Source organism: Chelonia mydas, chromosome 18 (assembly GCF_015237465.2).
Source record: "Chelonia mydas isolate rCheMyd1 chromosome 18, rCheMyd1.pri.v2, whole genome shotgun sequence".
NCBI classification, from domain to species: domain Eukaryota; kingdom Metazoa; phylum Chordata; order Testudines; family Cheloniidae; genus Chelonia; species Chelonia mydas.
In genome coordinates, this window is record NC_051258.2 from 1844276 (window position 1) to 1871138 (window position 26863).

Consider the following 26863-nt stretch of genomic DNA (forward strand, 5'->3'; position numbering starts at 1 on the left):
TGTGATGGGGGGAAGCGGTAGACGTGGTATATCTTGACTTTAGTAAGACTTCTGATACTGTCTCGCATGACCTTCTCATAAACAAACGAGGGAAATACAACCTATAAGGTGGGTGCATAACTGGCTGGAAAATTGTTCCCAGAGAGTAATCATCAGTGGTTCACAGTCATGCTGGAAGGGCATAACGAGTGGGGTCGCACGGGGATTGGTTCTGGGTCCGGTTCTGTTCAATAGCTTCATCAGTGATTTAGATCAGTGGTCTCCAAAGTGGGGTTCGCGCACCCTAGGGGGTGTGCAAGACCATCCCTGGGGGTGTGCGGCAGGAGGAGCGCCGCCAAAGGAGCGCTGCTGGCGCGGTGGCAGCAGTGCTCCTGGACCTTTGATTCTTCGGCAGCAGCTCGGCTCCCCCCTCTCTGTCTTCAGCGGCACGCCGGCAGGTCAGCTCTCCCCGCTCCGTCTTGGGCCGCACGCCGGCAGGTCAGCTCTCCCCGCTCCGTCCTCGGCGGCACGCCGGCAGGTCAGCTCTCCCCGCTCCGTCCTCGGCAGCACGCCGGTGGGTCAGCTCTCCCTGCTCCGTCCTCGGCAGCACGCCGGCGGGTCAGCTCTCCCCGCTCCGTCTTGGGCCGCACGCCGGCGGGTCAGCTCTCCCCGCTCCGTCTTGGGCAGCACGCCGGCAGGTCAGCTCTCCTCGCTCCGTCTTGGGCGGCACGCCGGCAGGTCAGTTCTCCTCGCTCCGTCTTGGGCGGCACGCCGGCAGGTCAGTTCTCCCTGCTCCATCCTCGGCAGCACGCCGGCGGGTCAGCTCTCCCCGCTCCGTCCTCGGCGGCACGCCGGCAGGTCAGCTCTCCCCGCTTCGTCATGGGCAGCACGCCGGCGGCAGCTCGGCTCTCCCCGCGCCGTCTTGGGCCGCATGCCGGCGGGTCAGCTCTTACTGCTCCGTCCTCGGCGGCACGCCGGCAGGTCAACTCTCCCCGCGCCGTCCTCGGCGGCACGCCGGCGGGTCAGCTCTCCCCGCTCCGTCTTGGGCCGCATGCCAGCGAGTCTGCTCTCCCCGCTCCGTCCTCGGCGGCATGCCGGCGGGTCAGCTCTCCCCGCTCCGTCCTCGGCGGCACGCCGGCGGGTCAGCTCTCCCCGCTCCGTCTTGGGCCGCACGCCGGCGGCAGCTTGGCTCTCCCGCTCCGTCCTTGGCGGCACGCTGGCAGCAGCTCTTTTTTTTTTTTTTTTGCTTCCGCAGAGCTGGCCCTGGGGGTGCGCGATTCAAAAGGTTTGGAGATCCTAGATTTAGACCATGGCAAAGAGAGAACACTTATGAAGTTTGCAGACAATATATAGCTGGGAGGAGTTGCAAGTGCTTTGGAGGATAGGATTAAAATTCAAAATGATCTGGACAAACTGGAGAAATGGTCTGAAGTAAGTAGGATGAAATTCAATAAGGACAAATGCAAAGTAGTACTTTGGAAGGGACAATCAGTTGCACACATACACAATGGGAAATGACGGCCTAGGAAGGAATACTGAGGAAAGGGCTCTGGGGTAATAGTGGTTCACAACCTAAATATGAGTCAACAATGTAATACCGTTGGGAAAAAAAGCGATCATTATTCTGGGATGTATTAGAAGGAATGTTGTAAGCAAGACATGAGAAGTAATTCTTCTGCTCTACTCCACACTGGCCTCAACTAGAGTATTGTGTACAGTTCTGGGTGTCACATTTCAGGAAGGATGTGGACAAATTGGAGAAAGTCCAGAGAAGAGCAACAAAAACGATTAAAGATCTAGAAAACATGAGCTATGAGGGAAGATTGAAAAAAATTGGGTTTGTTTAGTCTGGAGAAGAGAAGACAGGATGTTTCAGATGCTGAGGACTGTGAAAGACTTTTTTGTGTCTTAATTAGCGTTAGGCTGCATGTTTAGGTAAACTGCCTTTTCAGTCTTTCTGAGACACACCAATGTCCTGTTACGCACAGATCAATCTGAACTATCCTTATTAGCAGAGAGAAGTATAATTTGCTGTTCATGAACAGAAAATTGTAAACTTCATGTTATTTTTCCATATAATTAATATGTTAGTAAATACTCCCTGGTGATCCACTACGGAGCATGTTAATTCTTATTATAGCTGTACAATCTCAAGCCATCACAATTAATTGCTTTAGTTTTGAATACACCTAAAAAAATAGGAATATAAATGTATAAACCCCGCCTGGTCACAGTTTAATACCATAACCAATCAATAACAGAAAAACATCAGTAGGAAAAAAGCGTTTGTAATTTAAAATGGCTGCCACAGCCAACATGGCATGAGCTGAGGATGATCAAGGATCTTAGAAATCCATTTGCCATTGAAAAATACGGAATTTGCATTTTTACTGAGAATCTTCAGTTTTTACATTTTGTGGTGGGAAAAAACATATGAATTTTGAACTAAATTTTACTGAAAGTACTAGTGTCACTTAGTCCAGTGGCTCTCAACCTTTCCAAACTGCTGTACCCCTGTCAGGAGTCTGATTTGCCTTGAGTACCCCAAGTTTCATCTCACTTAAAAACTACTTGGTTGCAAAATCAGACGTAGAAGTACAAAAGTAGCACAGCACACTAGGACCGAAACATTGCTTATTTTCTCATTTTTTACCATATAATTATCAAATAAATCAATTGGAATATAAATATTGTGCTTACATTTCAGTGTATAGTACAGTATTTAGAGCAATATAAACAAGTCATTGTATGAAATTTGAGTTTGTAGATGACACTAGTGCTTTTTATGTAGCCTGTTGTAAAACTAGGCAAATATCTAGATGAGTTGATGTACCCCCTGAAAGATATCTGCGTACCCCCAGAGATACGTGTACCCCCGGTTGAGAACCACTGACTTATTCAATGTGCACAGCCTCCCCCTCTTGTGGTTGATTTTTGAATGCACTTTAAATTTACAGTGGAACCTTGTTTATCTGATCTAATTGGGACTGGGGGCAGATTGGATAATCAAAAATTGGGATAATCAGGAGGACTGGCAAAGAGCTTTCTGTTCCTTATTTTAAGAGGCCGGGTGGACTCAGGTGGTCAGCGGGGTCTCGGCTAGTCAGCCCTGGGGAGACTGATGGTTTGGTTAATACGGAGAGCTGGATAGCGGAGGCTTGGATAAATGGGGTTCTACTGTATATCAATAAAACTTTGTGTTTAAGTGATCCTTGAACATATTGTGGCTAGGGAAATGAAAATTCAGCCTTTTAATTTAATAGCAGAAAAATGCGGATTTTTAAGTTTTTTTATCAGAGAATTTTAGTTTTTTATCACGGATAACTAGGATCCCTGGTGATGATCCTTTTTCTGAAAATCTTTATTAGGGCATGCCCTAAGACTCTAGCAAATCTCATGCTTTTATCATAAAATCTGCAATTCTTTCACAAATCTGATCAGTTAATAATCATCTGATCATAACAACGGGGACTTCCCGGCAGGAAAGCTGCACGAAGGGCTGTGATCTCCCTCACCTCCCAGTTATTAGCCTCTTCAAACACGAGCCTCCAAAGCTGCAAAACAACTCGCAGATGAACATATCACTTCCCTTCACTGCTCACATCATCGGCATATCCCTGTATTTCAGCATGGCCTTTCCAGCAGTGGGATTTCCTAATTTGTATGTTTTTGCTGGTCCCTTTGGACCAGTGTTCCCGTAGAACAGACAATAACGTTTCTTTCATAATAAAGCAGCACAGAGCAGCCTCATTTTCTGCCCACGCTGTTGAGCTCCCACAAGACTATCCACCCACAGCAGATACACTGTGGTGGGGAATTTGAAAGGTTTTATCGCCATGGGCCGGGGGGGTTCCCATTCGTAAGAGCAGGAGTTGGCAGTAAGTGACACAAGTTTCCTGGAAAACATTTACAGCTCCTCGTGCTCCCATAGATTCTGTTTAAGGAGGTTATTCTGCTTTGTTTCATCCTATTTTTCATTCTCTCTTCCTCTTTGAAGTATCTTTTGCTCAAGAGGCCTCCACCAGGCCTAGTCAGTTTGGAATTTGGTATGGTAGCACGTGATTTTTATCCACCCTGATTCCAATATTTTTAAATTGGATTTTTTTGATAAAATGTTTTTTGAGGGAAAAAAACCTATCTAAAGATAGTTTTAATTAAGATACATTATAGCTCAAAGATATCTCATCAGAGAATAGGGATTATAAACTCTAATTCTATAGTATGAGAATATATTAATGCAATGTTTAAGAAAAGTTTTGTAAATGAGTTCCAATAGTTCATGGATTAGGGACCCAATCTTATACAGTTCCAGGGGCTTCTGTATAGATTATTTAGGTTAATCTTTCTATCTACCCACTGGGACTCAGTGATCAGTCTAGAAGATACCATCAGAGATGCTTAGTTTTACAGTTCTCAAACTGTGGATGTGTCTCCAAAGATAACATGCTTGTTAACAGTAAAAATGTTTAAGTAAATAATATAGAGGTGAGAAATAACAAACCTCAACCCTATTGTCCCTCTGCAAATTTGTGTACACAGAGTCAATCCCTTACCTCGCTCTAAAAGTGCAGTCAATTTAATTTTGTTTTTAAAAAAATATTTCATCTATTTTAGTTGAAAACAATTTTAACAAAAACAAACCTGATTTTAAAAAACTTGAATGTTTAAATTCAAAAATTCATATGCTTGTTTTATTTAAATATATGTTTGCTGCTGAAAAAAATCCAGAATACATAACGTTGTTTTAGTTAAATAAAACAATTTAAATGTCTCTCTGATGATGTTCTCCTCCTAAAACAGCATTGCAAGAAAATCCTCCAAATATTAATGATTAACCTGTTGAATTGGAGATAGTTCACCTCCCAATGACTTCATAATTCTCTGCTTCAATTACCTTTGGTAAATGAAATAGCCAAACAATCATTCATTTTCTGATATAGCTGTAAAACTCATCTGAAAAGTTTTCAATATAAATCACTTAAAAAATCTATAGTGTGTACCTTCTAAAAATGAAACCGACATCTCTATCTCGGAATTGTGAAGAATATGTATTAAGGTTATGACAACCAACAAGAATGCACTTTTATGTAGAAATCCATGATTAAATCGAGTCTTCCAGACTAGTGATTTAGATTGATTTAAATCCATTTGATTTAAATCAAATCCAGCCTGTGTGGAATGCAGGAATTTATGCACCTAACAGAGGGAGATTCATTCCACAAGTGCCTATGCTCCTAGCAATAAGGTTCTTCAAACTCACTGATGCTGTAAAGACGGACATTTACACCAACAGAGCAAAGGCCAAATAAGCGTTTGTGTTAACTGCACAGACACCAAGCTGTTTCCTCAACGATAGCCCCTGTCTAGATTAATCAAACCTGCCTACTAGAGTCAAGTTTATGAAAGCCCAGAACCCCAATCGGTCCAAAAAACGGTCAGTTAATAACCAACTCCCTCTACACCTGTCCATCCCTTTCTATTTTGTAATGACTGGGAAGTGATGGCCTCTCCATCTCTTCATGTTTTCAAATCAAAACGGGATGCCTTTCTAGAAGATCTGCTTTAGTCAAACAAAAATTGTTGGGCTCAGTACAGAAGTAACTGGACGAAATTCTCTCACCTGTGTTAAGCAGGAGGTCAAACTACATGACCCAACCGTCCCTTCTGCCCTTGAAATCTAAGAATCTATAACGAGAACCCACATAGACAAGGACTAATCAGCTATAGGACAACCTAGCCAACCATTTTACAGTCAGCAGTGCTGAAGACGTTAGTTCACGATGGATTGATTTAAATCACCAATTTTAATTAGGATTTAAGAAAGATTTAGTCTCATTGGTCAGTAAAACATGTGGATTTACAACTAAATATAACCTTTACACTAAACTTGGTACTTCTTTTTGCTAACCAGGAAGATACATTATCTATACACATTTAAACAATTATGTAGCTTAACTTACATTTATTCATAGTTTTAATTTTTACCTTTTTATTATGGTAGAAAATGGCAAATGATGTATTTCTTATTTACTAGATGCTGGGGTTTTTTACTTGTGATTTGTCAAATGCTATTTCGATGGAAATTCAAATAAAACTGCATAAAAACAGCATTTAAAAAATTATTACTTAAATCGACCTTAACAGTGCTGGGTACATAAGGAAAAAAAATCAAAATGTTTTGCATTTAAAACTGATTTATTAAATGAAGGAAGCGTTATCTAAAGTTAGTGAATTGAACTGATTGTTCCTGGCCACCACATTCTTCAAGATTTTAGAACTAGTAGATTTCATCCTCTCACACCTAACTTGTATTCATAGATTGAAAGAGGAAAACAAGCTTTCCTGCTTTGTTAACTCCCAATCGGTTTCTTAATTTTGCATGAACTAGCCATTGAAGTGAACTAGCTAAATACACAAAAATGAAGAAAATATTCTCTCTGCACCTGCAGCAGGGGTGACTGCTGTCAAAAGCTGATTTAGCTCTTCAACAAACTCTGGTTCCAGGGACTTAGCCAGGGACTTAGCCAGAGACTTCCCCCAGTTCAGTGGTTTGACTTTCTTTAAAATTTGACAGAAAACATACTGCTTTTTATTGTTTGTATTTAATTTAATTGATTTTAAGGTACTATATGTTCAGGTCTTGATATAGATTTTCAAGTCTCAAATGTAAGTAAATTTATTTTTAAAAAATAAACCTGTATTTAATTTAAACCAAAAATTGGATTTTTTATTTAAATCTGATTTTTTACAATATCTTTAATCATTAATTTTTATCCATCCTGCATCAGTCAGAGACACGGGGACACTCTTCTTTCACAAATCCTGGTCTTACAAACAGTGACACTTGTACTAAGTGCCCATTCAAGCAAGTGCCGAAGAGAGGAGTCGTCTAAAGTGACTGAAGTTGAGCTGGGAAGGTGAGGGCAATTCAGTCAGAGATTCAAGCAGATACATGGTTTTAAAACACACTTGTACTTTGGCTGAAAAATATTCAAGTGGTTTTGTTACAGGTATTTGTTACCTGTAATAAAACCACTTGAATTTTTTTCAGCCAAAGTGAACATTTTCAGAAACACTCAGGAAGAAAACGAGATACTGCCAGGCAGCCACAACTCCCCTTTCACCATCACCACTTTCTCAACACACAAGGGAAGAGGCGATCAGGGAGCTCCCCGGACACAGCTTGCTGCCGCTCATCTACCGCTTCTCTACATCCCTGCTCAAGCTACCAGCACCACGAGAGAGAGGGAATGTGGTATCCATAGGGCGGTGAGGAGTGCATCTGCGAGCTAGAGGACAGCAAGGGGTAGATTCTACTGCAGCATAGGAGGCTCACAAAGGTGTCACATGGCCCATTGATCACAATGGGAAGTTCTTAGGTGAATGAGCACACATTCCCCCCCTCCCCGGAGATGAATACAGACTGAAACAATAGCTGAGAGGTGTCAGATCCTGTCAGCGGGTATTCTCTTCCCCAACCCTCTCCCAATCTCAGAGCTGTGTGCTTATGGCATGCTTTCTGCAGGTCCATTCTCTGCTCCCAACCTGCTCTAAGCAGTGTGTGCCTGTGGCATGCCTAGATCATGAAGGTTCTTAGCCCCCACCCAGTTACTGGTCTGTCTTGTACCCAGTAGCATTTAAAAGAAATGGGTGGTAGTCTCATTCTCCTGGCCAACAGCTCACAGCTCCAGCCATGACAGTGCTGCTTTTAGAAGACACTTCCCTTATGCATCAGGACCAGGTAAGTGCAACCACAATTTCTATTTAAAAAAATGTTTATTTGTCAAACCAAAGTAATAAATACCTTTAAGGAGGACAGTGTTTAAAAAAAATGAAAAATATGCCATCTTAACAAGGATGAACCAGAGAATTCTGCACTGCTGTGGGAAAACTCCAGACAATGGGTCAGAGGCAGTTACAATGAAGGGCAGGTGGAACAAGGTTCATGCCGTACAAGTGATCCTACCCCCTCTATATCTGCAAGCGTGCAGTTCTGTATGATCCTTTTATTATTCCCCATGGTCAGCACAAAGATGCCTGGGGACACTGAGCCCTGACCACCACTCATCCATGTTGTTTCCTGGTCTAAAATGACCCTGGCAATCCTGGGATGGCAGACAGAGGGTCTCATTCTCCAGAGGGCTGCATCTGCTTGCAGAAGGCATCGAACTGCTGCTGTTCAAGCTCTGTCATCACTCTGTTCAGGGCATAGATCTGTGCAGAGAAAAGGGAGGTGTGAGAACAACACACACTTGCCAAAGGGGGCTGTAGTTTTCGTGCTGGGAGACTGGGGTCCTACTCTGCTGTTGGGAATTGTCTCTCTAAAGTGTTAAAGAAACTGTATCCATACCAACAGGCACCTCAACTTCTAACTACAAAGAGACCGTATCACTCTAAAAGTCACACTTGTCTCAAATACTTTTACCTGCTACTACAAGTAATCCCCAAAGATTCCCACAGCTGAGAGGAGGAAAAATTATTTGCTGTTTTTTCAGTCTGCTTCCTGCACACTTGTCAGTACTGCAGTCTAGTCAGTTTGTCGGGGTACACAGCCAGTCCTGCCTGTTCAGTCAGTAACTGTCCTGTTTGTGGGTCTCTCTGTATGGCCGAGGGGAAAGAAATACACATTGAAATGTAAAGTGAGCCCCCATGGTCTGGGCGATTTGGGGCAGGGCTTGCCCCCAAAGCCATATTTAACTCATTCCTGAAGGTGGCAGCATCAGTGGAGCACAGAGGAAAGAGGAGCGGATCCCAGAGCTGCTGTGGCCCGACATGTTTGCCCTCCGCTAGAAGTGGGCTAGGGCTCCAAGGATGAGTGGGCTCTCTGCAGATGAATGCTGAAGGCACTTTCAGGCTGACTGTAACTTCCTCTCTGCTGCCCTCCTGTGTTGATTTTCAAGGGAGCACATCTCATCATCAAGCTGCCACTGGGGTTCTCCCAGATCACTTGATGTTAAAGCTACTGCATCCAGTGACCCACCGCCCACGCCAAAGCTCCTAATCCGATGTCTGCTGCCAAAGCAGCACTTTGCACATGAGAGAAGGAAGGGAAGTTGACTAGGTGTCACGGAGTGTGGGGGAGTCAGGGTCCTGCACCCCCCACTTCCTGCGATTCACCGTGACTCTCAGTCAGCCAGTAAAACAGAAGGCTTATTGGACGACAAATAGTCCCAAACAGAGCTTGTAGGTACAACCAGGACCCCTCAGTCAAGTCCTTCTGGGGGGCAGGGAGCTTAGACCCCAGTCCCCTGGGGCTCCCTCTGTTTCCCCAGCCAGCTCCAAACTGAAACCCCCTCCAGCCATCTCTCACCCCCCTCCCCTGGTTCCTCCTCCAGCCTTTGTCCAGTTTCCTGGGCAGAAGGTGTCAGCTGGCCCCAACCCCCGTCCTGGGCTCTCATGTTACATGCTCAGATATCTTCCCTCAAGGAAAGTCTCCTATCCCCAATGTAGACAGTCCCAGTAAAACTCCCCTGCAACATTACCAGGTCAATACTCCCCACTCCCTGCTGCGCCACCCTAGGGCTATGTGGCTATGAGAGGGCTATGGAGGGAGTGGATGACAGGCATTTTAAATGAGAATGTTTAGTTGCTGCCTCTGGCGGGCCTGGCACCTTACCGCCCCTTTGGGGCAGGGCGGAGATGGGGTGTCGGAGCCTTGCCACTCCCAAGTTCACGTGCTCACCTCTCTGTGGGTGGCCCGATGCGGCCTAATGGCCTCCCTCCATGCAAACACCCCTTAGTCAGGGTAGTGTGCCCTAACGGCCGGAGTCCATATAAATCGCTCCCAGCGTCAGAGTGGTGCGGCCCAGTGGCCAGAGTCCCTTTGACCGCACCTCGCAGGTGGGGTAGTTCGGCCTAGCGGCCCGAGTCCTTGTAACTCGCCTCAAACATCAGGGCAGGGTGGCCCACTGGCCAGGGTCCATATAACTTGCTCCCAGCATTGAAGCAGTGCAGCCCAATGACCAGAGTCCATATAATCCCCCTCACAGATGGGATAGTGCGGCCTAGCGGCCGCAGTCCAAACAGCTCACCTCAAGCATCAAGGCAGTGTGGCCCAATGGCCAGTCATGGAAGTCACCCCAGCACCAGGGCAGTGTGGCCCAACATCCATATAATAATCACCCGTCTCAGGCAGGGTAGCACGGCCTAGCGGCCGGACTCCGCATGGTTCCTGTGCTGAGGCCCCCCCGCCCCCTGGTTGGGGGGTGAAGGGGACTGTGTGTGTAAGTGTAAGTGTAAGAGGACCCAGGCCTGCCCACTCCACTGGGTCCCGACCCAGGGCCATGGCAGTGGTATGTACCCCTTGCCACCAGCTCGGCAGGGATCACCTCGAGCTCCTTCCGCACGGTCTCCCACATCTTTTTGAGGGCGGGCGGTGGTTCTCCCTCATTTTGTGGCTGGGGATGGTGGCGATATGATGGCTGCTCAAGGTGGTCTTCCCTGGCTGGGCTGACAAGACAGTGGGGAAGGTGGATATGAACTGTCGTACCTGTTCCTGCTCTACCAGGCCAAGCTCCTGGCCTTTGGCTGCTACCCCTGGCTCTGCTGGTTTGCCAGCCAATGGCCCCAATTCAGGTTCTAGAGGGTACGGGGTGATCATCAGGCCTTCCCAGTCTCTCCAGGCCTTGAGAAGGTTCACATGGTAGACCAGAGTGTCTTTCCTTTGCCCCGACAGCCGAACTTCGTAGTTGACGGGCCCACCTGGAAGAGGCCTTGCCACTTTGATTAGATTCAGAGGCAGGTAACAACAAGAGGATGCAGTCCCCAGGCTCAAAACTCCTCATCTTCGCCCCCTTATTATACTGAGCCTCTTGACTACATTGGGCCTGCACCAGATTCTCTCATGCCAAAGCTCCCAACTCTCAGAGCCGCTCCCGTAGGTGGAGGATATATTGAATGGATCCTCTGACCCAGGTCTCCTGTTCTTCCCATGTTTCTCTCAGGAGATCTAAGATTCCCCGGGGTTTCCTCCCGTAGAGGAGTTTGAAGGGGAAGAACCCTGTGGAAGCCTGTGGCACCTCTCGCACGGTAAAGAAACTGGGGGAAACTTATCCCAGTGCCGAGGGTCATCTTCCACAAACTTTCGCAACATGGCTTTCAGGGTGCCGTTCAATCTCTCTACCAACCCACCTGTCTGAGGGTGGTAGACGGAGGTCTTGTGAGCGTGGATATTTAACAGATGGCATAGCTCCACCACCAACCTAGAAGTTACGTATCAATAAGGATAAGTGCAGGGTCCTGCACTTAGGATGGAAGAATCCAATGCACCGCTACAGACTAGGGACCGAATGGCTAGGCAGCAGTTCTGCGGAAAAGGACCTAGGGGTGACAGTGGACGAGAAGCTGGATATGAGTCAGCAGTGTGCCCTTGTTGCCAAGAAGGCCAATGGCATTTTGGGATGTATAAGTAGGGGCATAGCCAGCAGATCGAGGGACGTGATCGTTCCCCTCTATTCGACACTGGTGAGGCCTCATCTGGAGTACTGTGTCCAGTTTTGGGCCCCACGCTACAAGAAGGATGTGGATAAATTGGAGAGAGTCCAGCGAAGGGCAACAAAAATGATTAGGGGTCTAGAGCACATGACTTATGAGGAGAGGCTGAGGGAGCTGGGATTGTTTAGTCTGCAGAAGAGAAGAATGAGGGGGGATTTGATAGCTGCTTTCAACTACCTGAAAGGGGGTTCCAAAGAGGATGGCTCTAGACTGTTCTCAATGGTAGCAGATGACAGAACGAGGAGTAATGGTCTCAAGTTGCAATGGGGGAGGTTTAGATTGGATATTAGGAAAAACTTTTTCACTAAGAAGGTGGTGAAACACTGGAATGCGTTACCTAGGGAGGTGGTAGAATCTCCTTCCTTAGAGGTTTTTAAGGTCAGGCTTGACAAAGCCCTGGCTGGGATGATTTAACTGGGAATTGGTCCTGCTTCGAGCAGGGGGTTGGACTAGATGACCTTCTGGGGTCCCTTCCAACCCTGATATTCTATGATACGTTAGTCTCTTGGTCCGCCAGAATCTCCTGGGGCAGACCAACACGGGCAAAGATCTGGAGGACCTTGTTGGTGATGACCGGGGCCGTGGCGGTTCATAAAGGTACCACCTCTGGATACCGCGTTGCATAGTCAACCACAACGAGGATGTACTTGTGGCCCGAGTTGCTCTTTTCCAAGGGCCCCACCAAGTCCATACCAATCTGCTCAAAGGGCAACCCAATCACCAGCAAGGGCACAAGGGGGGCTTTCGGTACCCCTTTCGGGCTGGCCTTCTGGCACTCAGGGCAAGAGGCACAGTAATCCAACACCTCTTGATGGATGCCTGGCCAGAAGAACCTCTGGGCCACCCGTTGCAGGGTTTTCTCCCTCCCTAGATGCCTGGCCCAAGGTACTGAATGAGCCAAGTGGAGCAGAGTTCCCCTGGAACCGCCACAGGACCAACAGTTGGTGCAGGTCTTATTTCATTTAGGGCTCCTGGACCACCCAATAGAGTAAGTCGTTATGGATCTCAAAATGGGGGCCTTGCTGTTGGTGTCGGAAGAGGTGTTCCTCTTTAGGAAATCAGCATCTACATCCAGCTATCCCTGGCCCTCCCTTTTTGGTGCCTCAGCAGGGGCTCGGCCTCCTTTGGTTATCTCTGGATTCTCTGAGGGCCCCTCCAGGGGGGTTGTCCAGCGCTGGTTGGCCTAGTAATCCATGCCTCCCGGCCCACACACCCCTTTTCCTCGCAGGCCGAGTACCCCACTCCTGCAGGAGCTCAGCAAAGCCCAGCCAATTGCATCCCCGAATCACTGGGTAAGCAAACTTCGGGGCCACCCCCAACTAGGCATCGCCCGCCTTGCTGAGCGGCATCAAGCTGCACCCAGACAGTGGGGTAGGGTTTCACGTCCCCATGAATACACTGCAGGTGTTTGGGGCCTCTGGTGAGTTCTACCAGCCCAGCCCAGATGACTGTCTGGCTACATCCCAAGTCCACAGTAGATATCCCATCCACTTTCACCGGTACAACAATCTTAGCCAGCTCCCACTTCTGGGTGTGTTGACCGGCGGCCCAAACCTGCCCATAATTACAATCCATTTATGGGCACTCCTTCCAGAAATGCCCTATCTGTCCACACTCGTAACACCGGTCTCGCTCTCCTTCTCCGGGTGGGGTGTTTTGGGGGGTGCTCTTCCTTCCCAACAAGTCATCTTGGCCCCACATGAGATTTGCACCGTTGGGTCCCTTGCACTAAGGGTTGGTGGGGTCCCCGATGACGGGGGCGTATAAACAGGGGCTCCTCCCCTCTACCTTGCACGGCCCCTGTGCCAGGGTTGGGTTCCGTTCACCCGAGTTCCCCAATTTGGAGACTGTCTTCTCCCCTCCCTCTGCTGCCATGTAATCCTCCACTGAGAGGTCGCTTCAGCAAGGCTCCTTGGGCGGTGCTGCTGCACCCACTCCTTCCCCCCGGTAGGTATGGTCTGGAGGAACTGCTCTAGGGCCACAGTCTCGGCTACTTGAACGCTCGTCCGGTGCTCTGGTTCTAGCAACCTCCAATAGAGATCGTGGATTCGCTGGTGGTAAGTCTTGGGGTTGACCCCCGTTTTGGACCAAGATGGCTGCCTTTACCTTAGAGTACTTCAGCGCCTCCTGTGGATCGAGGCTGCAATATGTGGATTGAGCTGGGCCAGTTAAGTAAGGGGCTAAGATAGAGTCCCAGTGTGCGGTGGGCCATTGGACGGCAGTTGCAACCCGCTCAAAAGTCATGAGAAAGGCCTCGGGGTCGTTCCCGGGCCCCATCTTTGTTAGGTGCACTGGTGATCCTCTGAGGCCATCCCCGGCCCCGGCCCCGCCTGGGGGAGGACTTGGTGCATGTCTTAGCAAAGTTGCCAGCTGCTGGAACAGTCGCTCCTGGTTTGCTTGTTGGGCAGCCAGCTCCCGAATCAGCTGCTGTTCTTACTGCTGCGCCACCTGCAGTTGCTGTTGTGCTGCTTGCTCAGGGGTGGGCAAACTTTTTGGCCCGAGGGCCACATCCGGGTTGCCCAACGGTACGGAGGGCTGGGTAGGGAAGGCGGTGTCTCCCCAAACAGCCTGGCCCCCGCCCCCATCCACCCCCTCCCACTTCCCGCCCCACTCAGAACTCCCAACCCATCCACCTCACCCACTCCTTGACCCCTAACTGCCCCCCAGGGCCCCACCCCATCCAACCCCACCCCCTGTCCCCTGACTGCCACAACCCCCACCCCTAACTGCCCCCTGGAACCCCACCCCCATCCAACTCCCCCTGCTCCCCATCCCCTGACTGCCCCCTGTCCACCCCATATCCAAACCCCCCCACTCCCTTACCATGCCGGACCCAGCCACGCCGCCGCACTGCCCGACAGGAGCAGTGGGCCAGAGCGCTGCCGGCGCTGCGGCTGCAGGGGACAGCGGGGGAGGGGCCGGGGGCTAGCCTCCCCGGCTGGGAGCTCAGGAGCCGGGCCGGATGGTGCCGCGGGCCGGATGTGGCCCGTAGTTTGCCCACCTCTGTGCTAGCTGCTAGAGCAACTGTGCTTGCTGCTGCTGCTGTGCCATCTGCTGCTGTTGGTTGTCCAGCAGCCATTTCAGAAGCTTCTCTGGCTCCATCTTGGGTGTCTTGATCCTTCTTTCAGGCCCTGATCGATGCCCACATTCTCCACCAGTTGTGGCAGGCCTGGCACCTTACCACCCCTTTGGGGCGGGGGGAGCTGGGGTGTTGGAACCTTGCCACTCCCAAGTTTGCGTGCTCGCCTCTCTGTGGGCAGCCCGATGAGGCCTCCATGCAATTACCCTTTAGTCAGGGTAGTGTGTCCTAATGGCTGGAGTCCATATAAATCGCTCCCAGTGTCAGAGCGGTGCGGCCCAGTGATCAGAGTCCATATAACCCACCCCCCCTTGCAGGCAGGGTAGTGCAGCCCAGTGGCCGGAGTCCATGTGGCTCACCTCATGTGTCAGGGCTGTGTGGCCCAAAGGCGAACGTCCATATAATCACTCCCCTCAGGCAGGGTAGAGCGGCCTAGTGGCCAGAGTTCAGACAATCACCCCTCACTGGCGGGGTAGCGCAGCCTAGCAGCCGGAGTCCTGTGCTGGGCCACCCCTCCCACCCGACCCTGAGAAGGGGCAGGTGTTGGGGAGGGGGGGGGGGAGGTGTAGGGGGACCTGAGCCCGCCCTCTCCACCGAGTCTCAACCCAGGGCCCTGGCAGTGGCAAGTCCCCCTTGCCACTGGCTCAGTGGGGATCTGCCTGAAACACCCCGAGCCTCTGTGCAGCTCTAATGCTGTTTTCCTCTCAAGTTCCCCTGGTCACTTCCTACCCTAACCATCGTGTGGAGGGGTCCTCAGGTCTGTCCCCTGCTGCGATGGGCTCCATCTGGGCATGTCCCGTCTTGGCTGGCTTCCGGATCCTGGGGTGCAGGCTGTCCCTCCTCAGGAGCTGGCAGCGTGCCTTCTTCCCCTCCAGCGGTCCACCCAGATTGATCAGCTCTTCAGGCTTTCATACCCGTTCTCCAGTTGGAGCATACCCAGCAGAGCCTCAGAGGCAAGGCCTCCTCCGCTAGGAAGGAAGGATTAACCCCTGCGGTACCAGTGCGGGGCCGCTCCACCCCGTCACACTGCCATGGACCACGGAAACATTTTGAGATCAAAGATCAGGAAAGAACGAGTACTAAGATGGGAGGAGGAGTAAGCAGTGCTCCCGAGGGGCACGTCTACACGACAGCGGCACCCCTCTGGTGCTCCAGCTCTGCATTGGGGGGCACCATGGCGCAGCCACTTCCCACCGCAAGGAACGTGGCTTTTCTGCCGCTGTGGTAAAAGCGCCTCCCTGAGAGGCGGGGGCTGGTCTCCTGAGGAGTCTCCCCGTGGTGTCTACAGTGGGCTTAGGGCGACCGACCTACATCAGGCTGGAGAGGGACGCTTCCCGCCGCCCCGAGCAGCGCGGCCAGCGCCAGGCGGACGGAACTTTTCGGTGCAGACCGGGCTGACGAGTCCCGCAGCCCAGCCGCCCGCCAAGGGAGTAACCGCGAGTCCAGCTGCCCACAGCGTAAGCGGAAAAGTTCCCCCGTGATAAACAACGTGTCGGAGCGGAGCTGGAAAGTCCTTCCCCCGCCACCCGCCCTTCCTGCGAGCCCGGGCGCGGCCTCCGGCGCCGGCCGGCGAAGGCGGCATGGAACCGGCCCGCCGTGGCCTGGCCCCCGGGCCGCAGCAGAGGCGGGAGGCGGTCACAAGACAGGCGGGTCGGGCGCCCACGGGAAGCGGGGGGGAGGGCCCGGGGGCTTGTCCAGGCAGGGCCCCCCCCGCCCAGCCAGGCCCCCCCGGCGCCGGGAGCCCCCCCGCCCTCACCTCTGCTCTCTGCCTCTGCTTCAGCTCCTGCTGCGCGGATTTCTGCTTGGCCTTCTCCAGGCGGCTGCCGGGCTCCTTGGGCTTGGGCTTCTCCTTCCGCCCGCCGCCGGGCTCCATGGCTCCTTCCCCGGCCGCCGCGCTCGGCCCGGGCAGGGAGCGGGCCTGCAAGCGAGACCGCAGCGTCAGGCCCGCGCCGCCCAGCGCCCTGCGGCCTCCAGCCCTGGCGCCCCGGCCTCGCCCAAGCCCCCACCCCAGCGCTGCCCCCCTCCTCCCCGGGGCCCAGCCCCCGCCTCCCGCGTGGATACGCGCCTGCCGCGCCGCTTCTCGGCAGTGTAAAATGGCGGGGGCGGGGCTGGTCCCATCGAGGACTCGGCACTCGATTGCTCCTACCCGACCTCGGCGGGTAGGGTAAGGGGATGAGGGAAGCGCGCGCTGAAACATGAGCGACTTCGCAGGCGCGAGACTACGCATGCGTAAACGTTGCGTGAAAACTGGCTAGTGCGCAGGGACAGCACCGGGGGATCGAGCGTGGCAAACGGAGAGAGCAGGCCCCGCGCATGCGCATGCAGTGGGCCCGCGGGCTGGGCAGAGCGCCACCAGAGCCCGGCATCTCGTGGGGTACCGCCTAGCGCAGCGCCCCCTGGCGGGGGAGGGTCCCCTGGCAGCTGGGCCCGGGTCAGGCTCTGCGCTGGGCTGGGGGCCTGGGGGGCCCGCTGGGTGGTGGGGGCCCGCTGGGGCACAGGTCAGGGCACCAGAAGACTTGCAAGGGGGGAGGCCAAGCCCCCAGAAGGGGCATTTTGGGCCGCGCTGGGGCCCTGCTCACCAGGTCACCGCGCCAGTCGCTCCGCTTGGCCCAGCGGTGACCACCCGGACCCAGGCGGGCCAAGGGGGCCAGCCCTGGCTCCCTCCACCCACCGGACCCCGGCTGAGCTCGGTTTCGCAAAGCGAGGGTCAGTGCCCCTTTGGCCGCCCCATCTCTGACCCTGTGGGGCCGGGGTGCAGGTGCCAGAGGCATGGGCACTGGGGCCGGGCACTACGGGGTTGCCAGTCTGTGGCCGCCCGGCTTGAGAGCCTTGTGCTGTCGGTGGCCTTGCTGCCCCGGCCAAGCTCGGATTTCCCTTGGTGGAGGGGGGACGTTTTACATTCCTGCATCATGCATGTCTAAGAAAGCATCTGTCTCACACTCCCTGCCTCCATGCCTGCGTTCCTACTCCCTTCCCCACGTGAGCTGTGCTGGTGAGCTCCGTCCAAAAGCCACCAGATGTTCTGCAACCCTTTGGAAAGGCCCAGTAACCATGGGCCTGATGTTGACTGTTGCCCATTGGTGGTGAGCCAGTATTCAGTGCCTTTCTGCATTGTTTTCATTAAAAGGAAAAATCAGTGACACAAGTCAGATATATCTTTGGTGAATCCTGTTTATTTACAAAGAATCTCTGCAAAGACCTTTTCCCCTCAACTCGGTAGGAATAAACAGCAGGAAGCAGTTTCTTGCTCACAGTCTTCAAGTCTGCCCCTTCCATCAGTTCTGTGCCCAAGGAGCTCTATTTCTGTTCTCTCTCAGGGCCACACATGTTCATCAATTACCTGACCGCTTCACTTGTTTTCTCTGCTTTAACACACGCACACAGCTTGCCAAACCATTTCCTAGGCTCTGTGTTTGCAGTGACTGAACCTCGCAATGCACATGGTTTAGCTTCTGACCAGGCCTTGCCTTGCGGCCAGTGCCTTGAGCAGTCGCTTCTTTTGTTTCCAGCTATCACTGTGTAAAGGGACTTAATTTAGAATGAAAGCAGGGTGCTTGGCACACCCATTGGCTTTAATCAGGCCTGCAATTGGCTATAGATCAAAGACCTGCTTGATGGCCACCATTAATGCCTTCCAGCATAACAAGACTACCTGGGAGGGAGACTTGGCTCAATTCAGCTCCTGAAGTTTTTGGCCCATAAACCTTCACACACATGAGTCTTCTTATCACATATGTCTTTATGGGCTGAGAACAGTGTGGTGCACTACCGCTCTGTATGGTGAAGAAATTCCAGCATGTAAAAACCTGGATGGTATAACAGAAACAAAACTATGCTGAGCTCAATGATTCCTGGTCTTCCCTTTCCCCTGGCTACTAGTGCCTTCTGCAAATGAAATCAAGTCTCCGAAGAGCTACCCGGAGGAGAAAATTGGGTGCCTAAATAACCATGATCTTGTTACTAATTTTTAAATAAGAACAGCCACACTGGGTCAGAACAATGGTCCATCTATCCCAGTATCGTGTCTGCCGACAGTGGCCAATGCCAGTGCTTCAAAGGGAGAAGACCTGGACCTAAAAATCCTGGCACCCACTCTCCTACTCTAAGCTCTAGACCAAGCTGTCTCCCTGGTTTGCAGTTTGAGGGTGGAATTTTATTTGTAATTAAGATGTGTTTTTCCTGTTGGTCAGTGGCCCAGATGCTTTGGCATAGGGGAAGGATATAATTTTTTATTCTTAGTGTGTTCTGTCCATATTCTGGTTAATGCCAAGATCACTTTCTTGGTTGCTAGGGTTGCCAAGCCTCCCAGTTTGGCCAGGAGTCTCCGGAAATTGGGCTCGACCTCCTGGAGGCTACTGAAGCCAATCTGGGAAATTTCAGGCCCCCATACATCCGGCGGCCCAGCAGGAATAAGGCAGGCTCCCTACCTGCCCTGGCTCCATGCTGCTCCCGGAAGAAGCAATATGTCTGGCAGCAGCTCCTAGAAGGAGGCACAGCCAGGGGGTCTCTGTGCGCTGCTCCTGCTCCGAGCACCAACTCTGCAGCTCCCATTGGCCGGGAACGGGGAACTGCGGCCAATGGGAGCTGCGGGGGCGGTGCCTGCAGGCAGGGGCAGCGCGCAGAACTGCCTGGCTGCCCCTGAGCCTAGGAGTGGCTGCCTGGATGTGCTGCCGCTTCCGGGAGCCACCTGATATACGTGCCACACAGCTGGAGCCTGCACCCTGAACACCCCTCCAACAGCTTAACACCCTGCCCCAGCCCCCTCCTGCACCCAAACTCCCTCCCAGAGCCCGCAGTCCCTCCCGCACCCCTGCCCCAGCTCTGAGTCCCCTCCTGCACCAAACTCCCTCCCAAAGCCTGCACTCCAAACCCCCTGCTGTACCCCAATCCCCTTTCCCAGCCCCCCTGCACCCAAACTCCCTCTCAGAGCCAGCACCCCCTCCCACACCTCCGCCCCAGCCCTGAGCCCCTTCCCACTCCCAAACTCCCTCCCAGAGCCCACACCCCAAGCCCCCTGCCACACCCCAACCCTCTGCCCCAGTCCTGAGCCCCCTTCTGTACCCAAACTCTCTCCCAAAGCCTGCACTCCAAACCCCCTGCTGTACCCCAATCCCCTTTCCCAGCCCCCTCCTGCACCCAAACTCCCTCCCAGAGCCCGCACTCCCTCCCGCACCCCTGCCCCAGCCCTGAGCCCCTTCCCATTCCCAAACTCCCTCCCAGAGCCCACACCCCAAACCCCCTGCCACACCCCAACCCCCTACCCCAGTCCTGAGCCCCCTTCTGTACCCAAACTCTCTCCCAGAGCCTACACCCCAAACCCTGCTCCAGGCTCAGCCCAGAGCCCCCTCCCACACTCTGAACCCCTCAGCGCCAGCCCAGAGCCCGCACCCCATCCCACACCCCAACCCTCTGCCCCAGCGTGGTGAAAGTGAGTGAGGGTGGGGGAGAGCGACCGATGGACTGTGAGGGGCTGGAGTGAGTGGGGGCGGGGCCTCAGAGAAGGGGCAGGGCAAGGGTGTTTGAATTTGTGCAACGACAGTTGACGACCCTATTTGTTACCTTCTTTGCCGTGCACTTAGTGCTTTTTTTTACTTCTGAAAACACACAGACATCAGAAGCTGCTCCTTGATGCTGGGTTCAGGCAGGAGGAGTTTCCTTGCCTCAGGCCTGGTCAGGTCAGTGGAGTTTTCAGATCCCTTCCCTCTTTTCCTAAGGGTTTCCCTTGCATTTTTCACATTGAAAAAATAATAAACATGGAAATATAAACTTGGCTGCAGTCACCTTCTCCAGCTACTTCTCTGCCAGGCTCTTTCACAGGGGCGTACTGTTGTTGTCCGCGTTGTGCTTTAAACAAGGATCAGAGAGACAGAGTTCCAAGGGGACTTCCCCAGGTGAGACCCCAGCAATGCGTTGATAGTCACTGAGGTCCAGCCTCTCAGTGGCAGTAAGTGGCTCTGCCCCATTTGCATGGGGCATGTGAGAGTCCAGCTGGTTGACCAGCTGTGAAAACATAGGCCTCTTAGAAGCTTTCCACCGCCAGCAACTCCTCATGATACGATACCTGTCGTTAATAACAGATACAAGTTATATTTATGCACAAGCTTTGCTTGAAGTAAAGAGAACAAACCAAGAAAGAAGCAAAGTCCCATGGCATGTGTCTCTGCATTGAACTCAACGCATGGTGATAATAGCTTAGCTCTCGCATACTTAAATTGGCTGCAGGTCTCTGCAGCCAGTAGAGACCTTGGAGATTTAAAGGTACAAGTTACATTCCATATGGGGGGTGACTGATCTGTGTTCAGATGGATTCAGGGCACTCGGCAGGTCATGTTGTCTTTTGGATTCAGTTTGGTTCAGGAAGGTAGTTAGTAGCTGGGAGGCCTTTGGGCAACGGAGCCCTAAACTGTATTCATTATTATTTTCCGGGTTGGTTGTTTAAAGAGGCTGGAGAACAATGCATCCAATCCCAGTGATCCCTCGCCTTGCTTGCAGGTAGGGCACCCTCTCATCACTGGCAAGTGGGGGTTTTGTTCTGTTGAGTGCCAACAGCTCTTGAGAGCACTTCTGAGTACTTCTGGGGTGCTGTTAGTCCTGCCTCTGACCTGGTGGTTCTTTTGCCCTGCTCCTAGAATGCAGAGAGAACATTGGGCGGGGCGCAGGGGGGGCGGGGGGGAGACCTGTGATGGCTCCCACTCGGTCTGGGAGAAGCCGAGAGAGAGACGGTGGTGAGAACGGGTGAAGGAGCAACCTTCTGATTTACCAGACACCCACAAGCCACGGCTGGCACTGAAAGCTGCCTTCTCCTTCCCCCTCCCCAGGTCAGATCTCTGCCAGTACACTGCATGGGGCTGGGCTTCTCAATCAATGGCTGTGCCTGTGGGTAACTCTTCTGCCTTGTGTGTCAGCCTCCGGCAAATAGGTCTGGTCAATTGTCCAAGCCCCAACCCCCAGTATAAGCTCAGCCCCTGCCAAGTAGCAGGTGTTAGGCACTTCCTGGATATAACATGGCAGCTGTTCCCTTGACAAACTCAGTTCTGATTTTGTCTGTGAAAGCAGTGGGGTGGGGACAGCTCAGTGTGGGAAGGAGGGAGAGGACAATTTGACTTTTAGATGCGGGCTATGGCAGCTTGAGAGGTGGAAGCCAGAGTCTCACTAGGTCACTTCCATCCTAACTCCGTTGTTGCCTTTTCCCTCTTTATTACTGGAGGAGGAAATGTCCATAGCCTTGATTATACACCCTGTCTCCAGTGGCCCGCACAACCACAGATGAAAGAAGTGAGGGGGGTGCGTGGTGCAGGTGACTGGCCAAGTTCAATGAGATGCCAAGTGTCTCTCATAAGCTGCAGGTGGCCAGTTCAAACCCTGCTGAGGTGGGAAGTTGCTCCCCTGTGTGAAATAGTTTGAGTCTCAGTTCCCAGGGGCATGTGTCCCCATCCCAGAATCCACCACCAGGATGGGGCCTACGTCTGCGGTGTTAGTGCAGAAGGCACCATAGAGAGCGAGTCCTGTTCTCACACTTGGGAGTCGTCCCTCCGGCTGAGGGCAGCCTGCGGAAGGCTTGCACTGCTTCTGCCCCAGGGATTGATTCAGGGCTTCAGGACTGTCAGTCTAGCACAGGGGTGGGCAAACATTTTGGCCCGAGGGCCACATCTGGGTATGGAAATTGTATGGTGGGCCATGAATGCTCACAAAATTGGGTGGGTGTGGGATGTGTGGGGGTGCGGGCTCTGGGGTTGGGCCAGAAATGAGTTCAGGGTGCAGGAGGGGGCTCTGGGCTGGGCCAGGAGGTTGGGGCACAGGAAGGGGTCAGGGGTGCAGGCTCCAGGAGGCGCTTACCTCAAGCACCTCTTGGAAGCAGCGACATGTTCCCCCCTCTGGCTCCTATGTGGAGGTGCGGCCAGGGGCAATGGGAGCTACGGGGGTGGCGCTTGGGGTGGGGGCAGCGTGTGGAACCCCCTGGCTACCCCTAAACTTAGGAGCTGGAGGGGGAACATGCTGCTCTTTCCAGGAGCCTTGGCACACGTGCGTGGAGTCGTCTCCGACCCTGCTCCCCGCCTGGAGCGCGGGAGCATGGCAAGCCCCAGACTCCACTCCCCAGCAGGAGCTCGAGGGCCAGGTTAAACAGGCTGGAGGGCCGGATGTGGCCCCCGGGCCATAGTTTGCCCACCTCTGGTCTAGCCCCAGCTTAAAAATAATGAGCAAGGGGAAAATGGAGGCATGCAACACAATGCAACACCTTGCTCCGGAGCTGATAAAAGAGCTTGGAGAGAGTGGGAGGGGCTGTGCTAACAGAATGTCCATTAAAAACAATCAAGCCATGGCACTGCTTCGTGTGGAGCGTCCCAGAACACTGGTTAGGAGCAAGGGTTTCAAGCATCGCTGGAGAAATCACATATGGTAGCTGAGCCCCATGTAGTGAAAAGGGTTGTTGCCATGAAACCTGGGTGTTGTGAAATATACCAAGCTCAGGCTGACCTGAGAGTAGTGTAAGGAGGTAAGGACGAGCAGTGGGAGGACACACATACAAACAGTCTCACTGGGTCAGACCAAGGGTCCATGTAGCCCAGCATCCTGTCTTCTGACAGTGGCCAGTGCCAGGTGCTTCAGAGGGAATGAATGGAATAGGGCAATTTTGAGTGATCCATCCTCTGCCATCCAGTCACAGCTGTGGGCATCTGGAGGTTTAGGGACCCCTTGAGCACGGGGTTGTGTCCCTGACCATCTTGGCTCATAGCCACTGATGGACCTATCCTCCAGGAACTTATCTAGCTCTCTTTTAAATTCAGTGATGCTTTTGGCCTTCACAGTGTCCCCTGGCAATAAGTTCCACAGGTGGACTGTGCACTGTGGGAAGAAGTACTTCCTTATGTTTGTTTTAAACCTGCTCACTCTTAATTTTTTGGGTGACCCTTAGTTCTTCTGTTCTGTGACGGGATAAATAACACTTCCTTTTCACTTTCTTCACACCTTTCATGATGTTATAGCCCTCTATCATATCCCCCCTTAGTCGTCTCTTTTCTAAAATGAACAGTCCCAGTGTTTTTAATCTCCCCTCGTAAGGAAGCTGTTCCATACCCCTAATCATTTTTGTTGCCCTTCTCTGCACCTTTTCCAAATCTAATATATCTCTTTTTAAAGATGACACAACCAGAACTGCCCACAGTATTCAGGTGTGGGGGTTCCATGTATTTATATAGCGGCATTATACTTTCTGTTTTATTATTTATTCCTTTCCTAATGGTTGCTAACATTCTGTTCTCTTTTTTGACACTGCTTCACACTGAGCAGATGTTTTTAAAGAACTATCCAGGATGTCTCCATGATTTCTTTCTTGGTGATAAAGAATTTAGATCCCATCATTTTGTATGTATAGTGAAATTGTTTTTCCCAGTGTGCATTACTTTACATTTATCAACATTGAATTTCATCTGCTATTTTGTTGCCCAGTCACCCACTTTTGTGAGATCCTTTTGTAACTCTTCGCAGTCAGCTTTGGACTTAACTATCTTGAGTAATTTCGTATCTTCTGCAAATTTTGCCACCTCACTGTTCACCCATTTTTCCAGATCATTTATGAATATGTTCTTCAGCACAGGTCCAAGTACAGATCCTTGGGGGACCTCGCTATTTACCTCTCTCCGGTCTGAAAAATGACCATTTATTCTTGCCCTTTGTTTCCTATCATTTAACCAGTTACTGATCCATGAGAGAACTTTCTTTCTTTTCCCATGACTGCTTAGTTTGAGTCTTTGGTGAGGGACTTTGTCAAAGGCTTTCTGAAAGTCCAAATACACTCTATCCACTGGATCATCTTTGTCCGTGTGTTTGTTGACACCCTCAAAGAATTCTAATAGATTGGTGAGACATGATTTCCCTTTACAAAAGTCATGTTGACTTTTCCCCAACATATTGTGTTCATCTATGTATTTGATAATTTAGTTCTTTACTGTAGTTTCAACCAATTTGCCTGGTAATAAAGTTAGGCTTACCAACCTGTAATTGCCGGGATCGCCTCTGGAGTATGTTTAAAAAATCTGCATTACTTTAGCTACCCTCCAATCATCTGGTACAGAAGCTAATTTAAGCGATGGGTTACATACCACAGTTAGTAGTTCTGCAATTTCATATCTGAGTTCCTTCAGAACTCTTGGGTGAATCCCATCTGGGCCTGGTGACTTATTACTGTTTAATTTATCGGTTTGTTCCAAAACCTCCTCTACTGACACCTCAATCTGGAACAGCTCCTAAGATTTGTCACCTAAAAAGAATGGCTTAGGCATGGGAATATCTCCCATATCCTCTGCAGTGAATATCAATGCAAATAATGGTCTTGTCTTCCTTGAGTGCCCCTTTAGCACTGCCATTGTCCAGTGGCCCCTCTGATTGTTTGGCAGGCTTCCTGCTTCTGTTATACTTAAAAGTTGTTTGCTGTTAGTTTTTGTGTCTTTAGCTAGTTGCTCTTCACATTCTTTTTTGGCCTTTCTAATAATATTCTTACATTTGACTTGCCAGCGTTTATGCTCCTTTCTGTTTTCCTCAGTAGCAGGTGACGTCCAATTTTTAAAGGATGCCTTTTTGCCTTTAATCACCACGAGTGTGATACTGAAGGAACAGAGCAGCAGGTCATGGGAGACAGCAATGGTCTCATCCCCCATTCTTATCCATGCACCCACTATTTTAGGAGATTGGCAGCTCGCATCATCTCCCAGCCTGTAGAAGGAACAAATCCAAGAGCTCCTTAGCTCTATCTTGACACATCTCCCCGCCAAGTGCTTTATTAATGTAATTTGTGTCGTTCTGGTACCTTCCAGCCACAGATCTCCAGGGGCTTTAGGGCATCAGGGAGCTTATGGCTCACAGCCCCCACTGGGTTGGGTCAGCCTCATGACACCCATTTTACACAGGACGCACAGAGAGGGAAAGGGACAGAAATCACAGCTGCAAACCCAGCCCAGCCAGGCAGCCCTGGGCTCTAAGCACAAGGCTATCCTTCTTCTGTCCAGTCAGGTCCCTCCCCTAGTGCTTTTACATTGCCCCATTGGAATCAATCAGTGTTTTACTATGGAGAGACCCTGGGTATTTACTGTGCAGGGCAGGTTACGAGTGGCTAGGCTGAATGGTCAGCCCGGAGCACAGTTATAGCTAAGGCCTCATGGTTAGAAGGTACTGTGGTTGGATTATTCTGTGGGGGTTACAAGTCACTTACAGATTGTTACCACACCCCTCTGGCTTCTACATGCGGTGCTGTCGCTGTAGCCAGGATAACACTTCAGAGGGCAGCAGGGTTGGGTAAGGGGGAGCACCTGGGGACGGAGAATAAGGAGCCATCAGCAGTTTAGACCCTGAGTCCGCCAAGGAATTAATTTAATTCCTGAGGAATTAAAGGGACCATGTCGCTAGCTGGCCTGAGGACCAAAGGGAAGGGAATGTGCCCCCTGTCCGGGGTTACGGAGGGCTGACTTGGACAGGTTAGAGGAGCCCCGTGAGCTGCCCTACTTGGCCCCCTGGCGACAACAGTTCCTAGGGGGATGCAGCAGGCAGCCAGGGATTAGCTGGTATAGGAACACACTGGCTATCTCCTCCTGCTTTGGCTTGTCTCTGATGTGCTTGTTGCCCTGGAGGCTGCTGCAGGAAGCGGACTTGTAGCCAGACAGCCAGCTCCCCCCCCTCCTCACCTCAGACCAGCATTGCTGGGAACACAAGAGGAAGCCAGAACAGGGCACTTAACATAAATTCCAGCACAGCCTTTGAAGCTGTGAAAAGCACAGGTGTGCTGCTACAATGTGCCTCTGGGAACATATACAACGATTAGGCTCACAGCAGGCAGAAGCGCTGTGACAGACTATTCCCAGCAGGAGAGTGAGTTTGTGGGAGGGGGGGAGGGTGAGAAAACCTGGATTTGTGCTGGAAATGGCCCACTTTGATTTTCATGCAGGTTGTAAGGAGAGTGGTCACTTTGGATAGGCTATTACCAGCAGGAGAGTGAGTTTGTGTGTGTGGTTTTTGGAGGGGGGTGAGGGGGTGAGAGAACCTGGATTTCTGCAGGAAATGGCCCACCTTGATTATCATACACATTGTGAAGACAGTGGTCACTTTTGATGGGCTATTACCAGCAGGAAAGTGAGTTTGTGTGTGTGTGGGGGGGGGGGGGGGGGGCGGAGGGTGAGAAAACCTGGATTTGTGCTGGAAATGGCCCAACTTGATGATCACTTTAGATAAGCTATTACCAGCAGGAGAGTGGGGTGGGAGGAGGCATTGTTTCATGGTGTCTGTGTATATAATGTCTTCTGCAATTTCCACAGTATGCATCCG

General features: G+C 51.5%; 1 protein-coding gene across 1 annotated transcript; it reads right to left on the bottom strand.

Moving 5' to 3' along the window:
- Window positions 1–7736: 7736 nt before the first annotated feature.
- Window positions 7737–16562, bottom strand: LOC119563939 (small vasohibin binding protein). Its single transcript, XM_037881090.2, has 2 exons — window positions 16308–16562; window positions 7737–8193 (listed from the first exon to the last, which is right to left on the bottom strand). The coding sequence occupies exons 1-2, from the start codon at window positions 16422–16424 to the stop codon at window positions 8107–8109; spliced, it is 204 nt and encodes a 67-aa protein (XP_037737018.1). The 5' UTR covers window positions 16425–16562; the 3' UTR covers window positions 7737–8106.
- Window positions 16563–26863: the final 10301 nt, after the last annotated feature.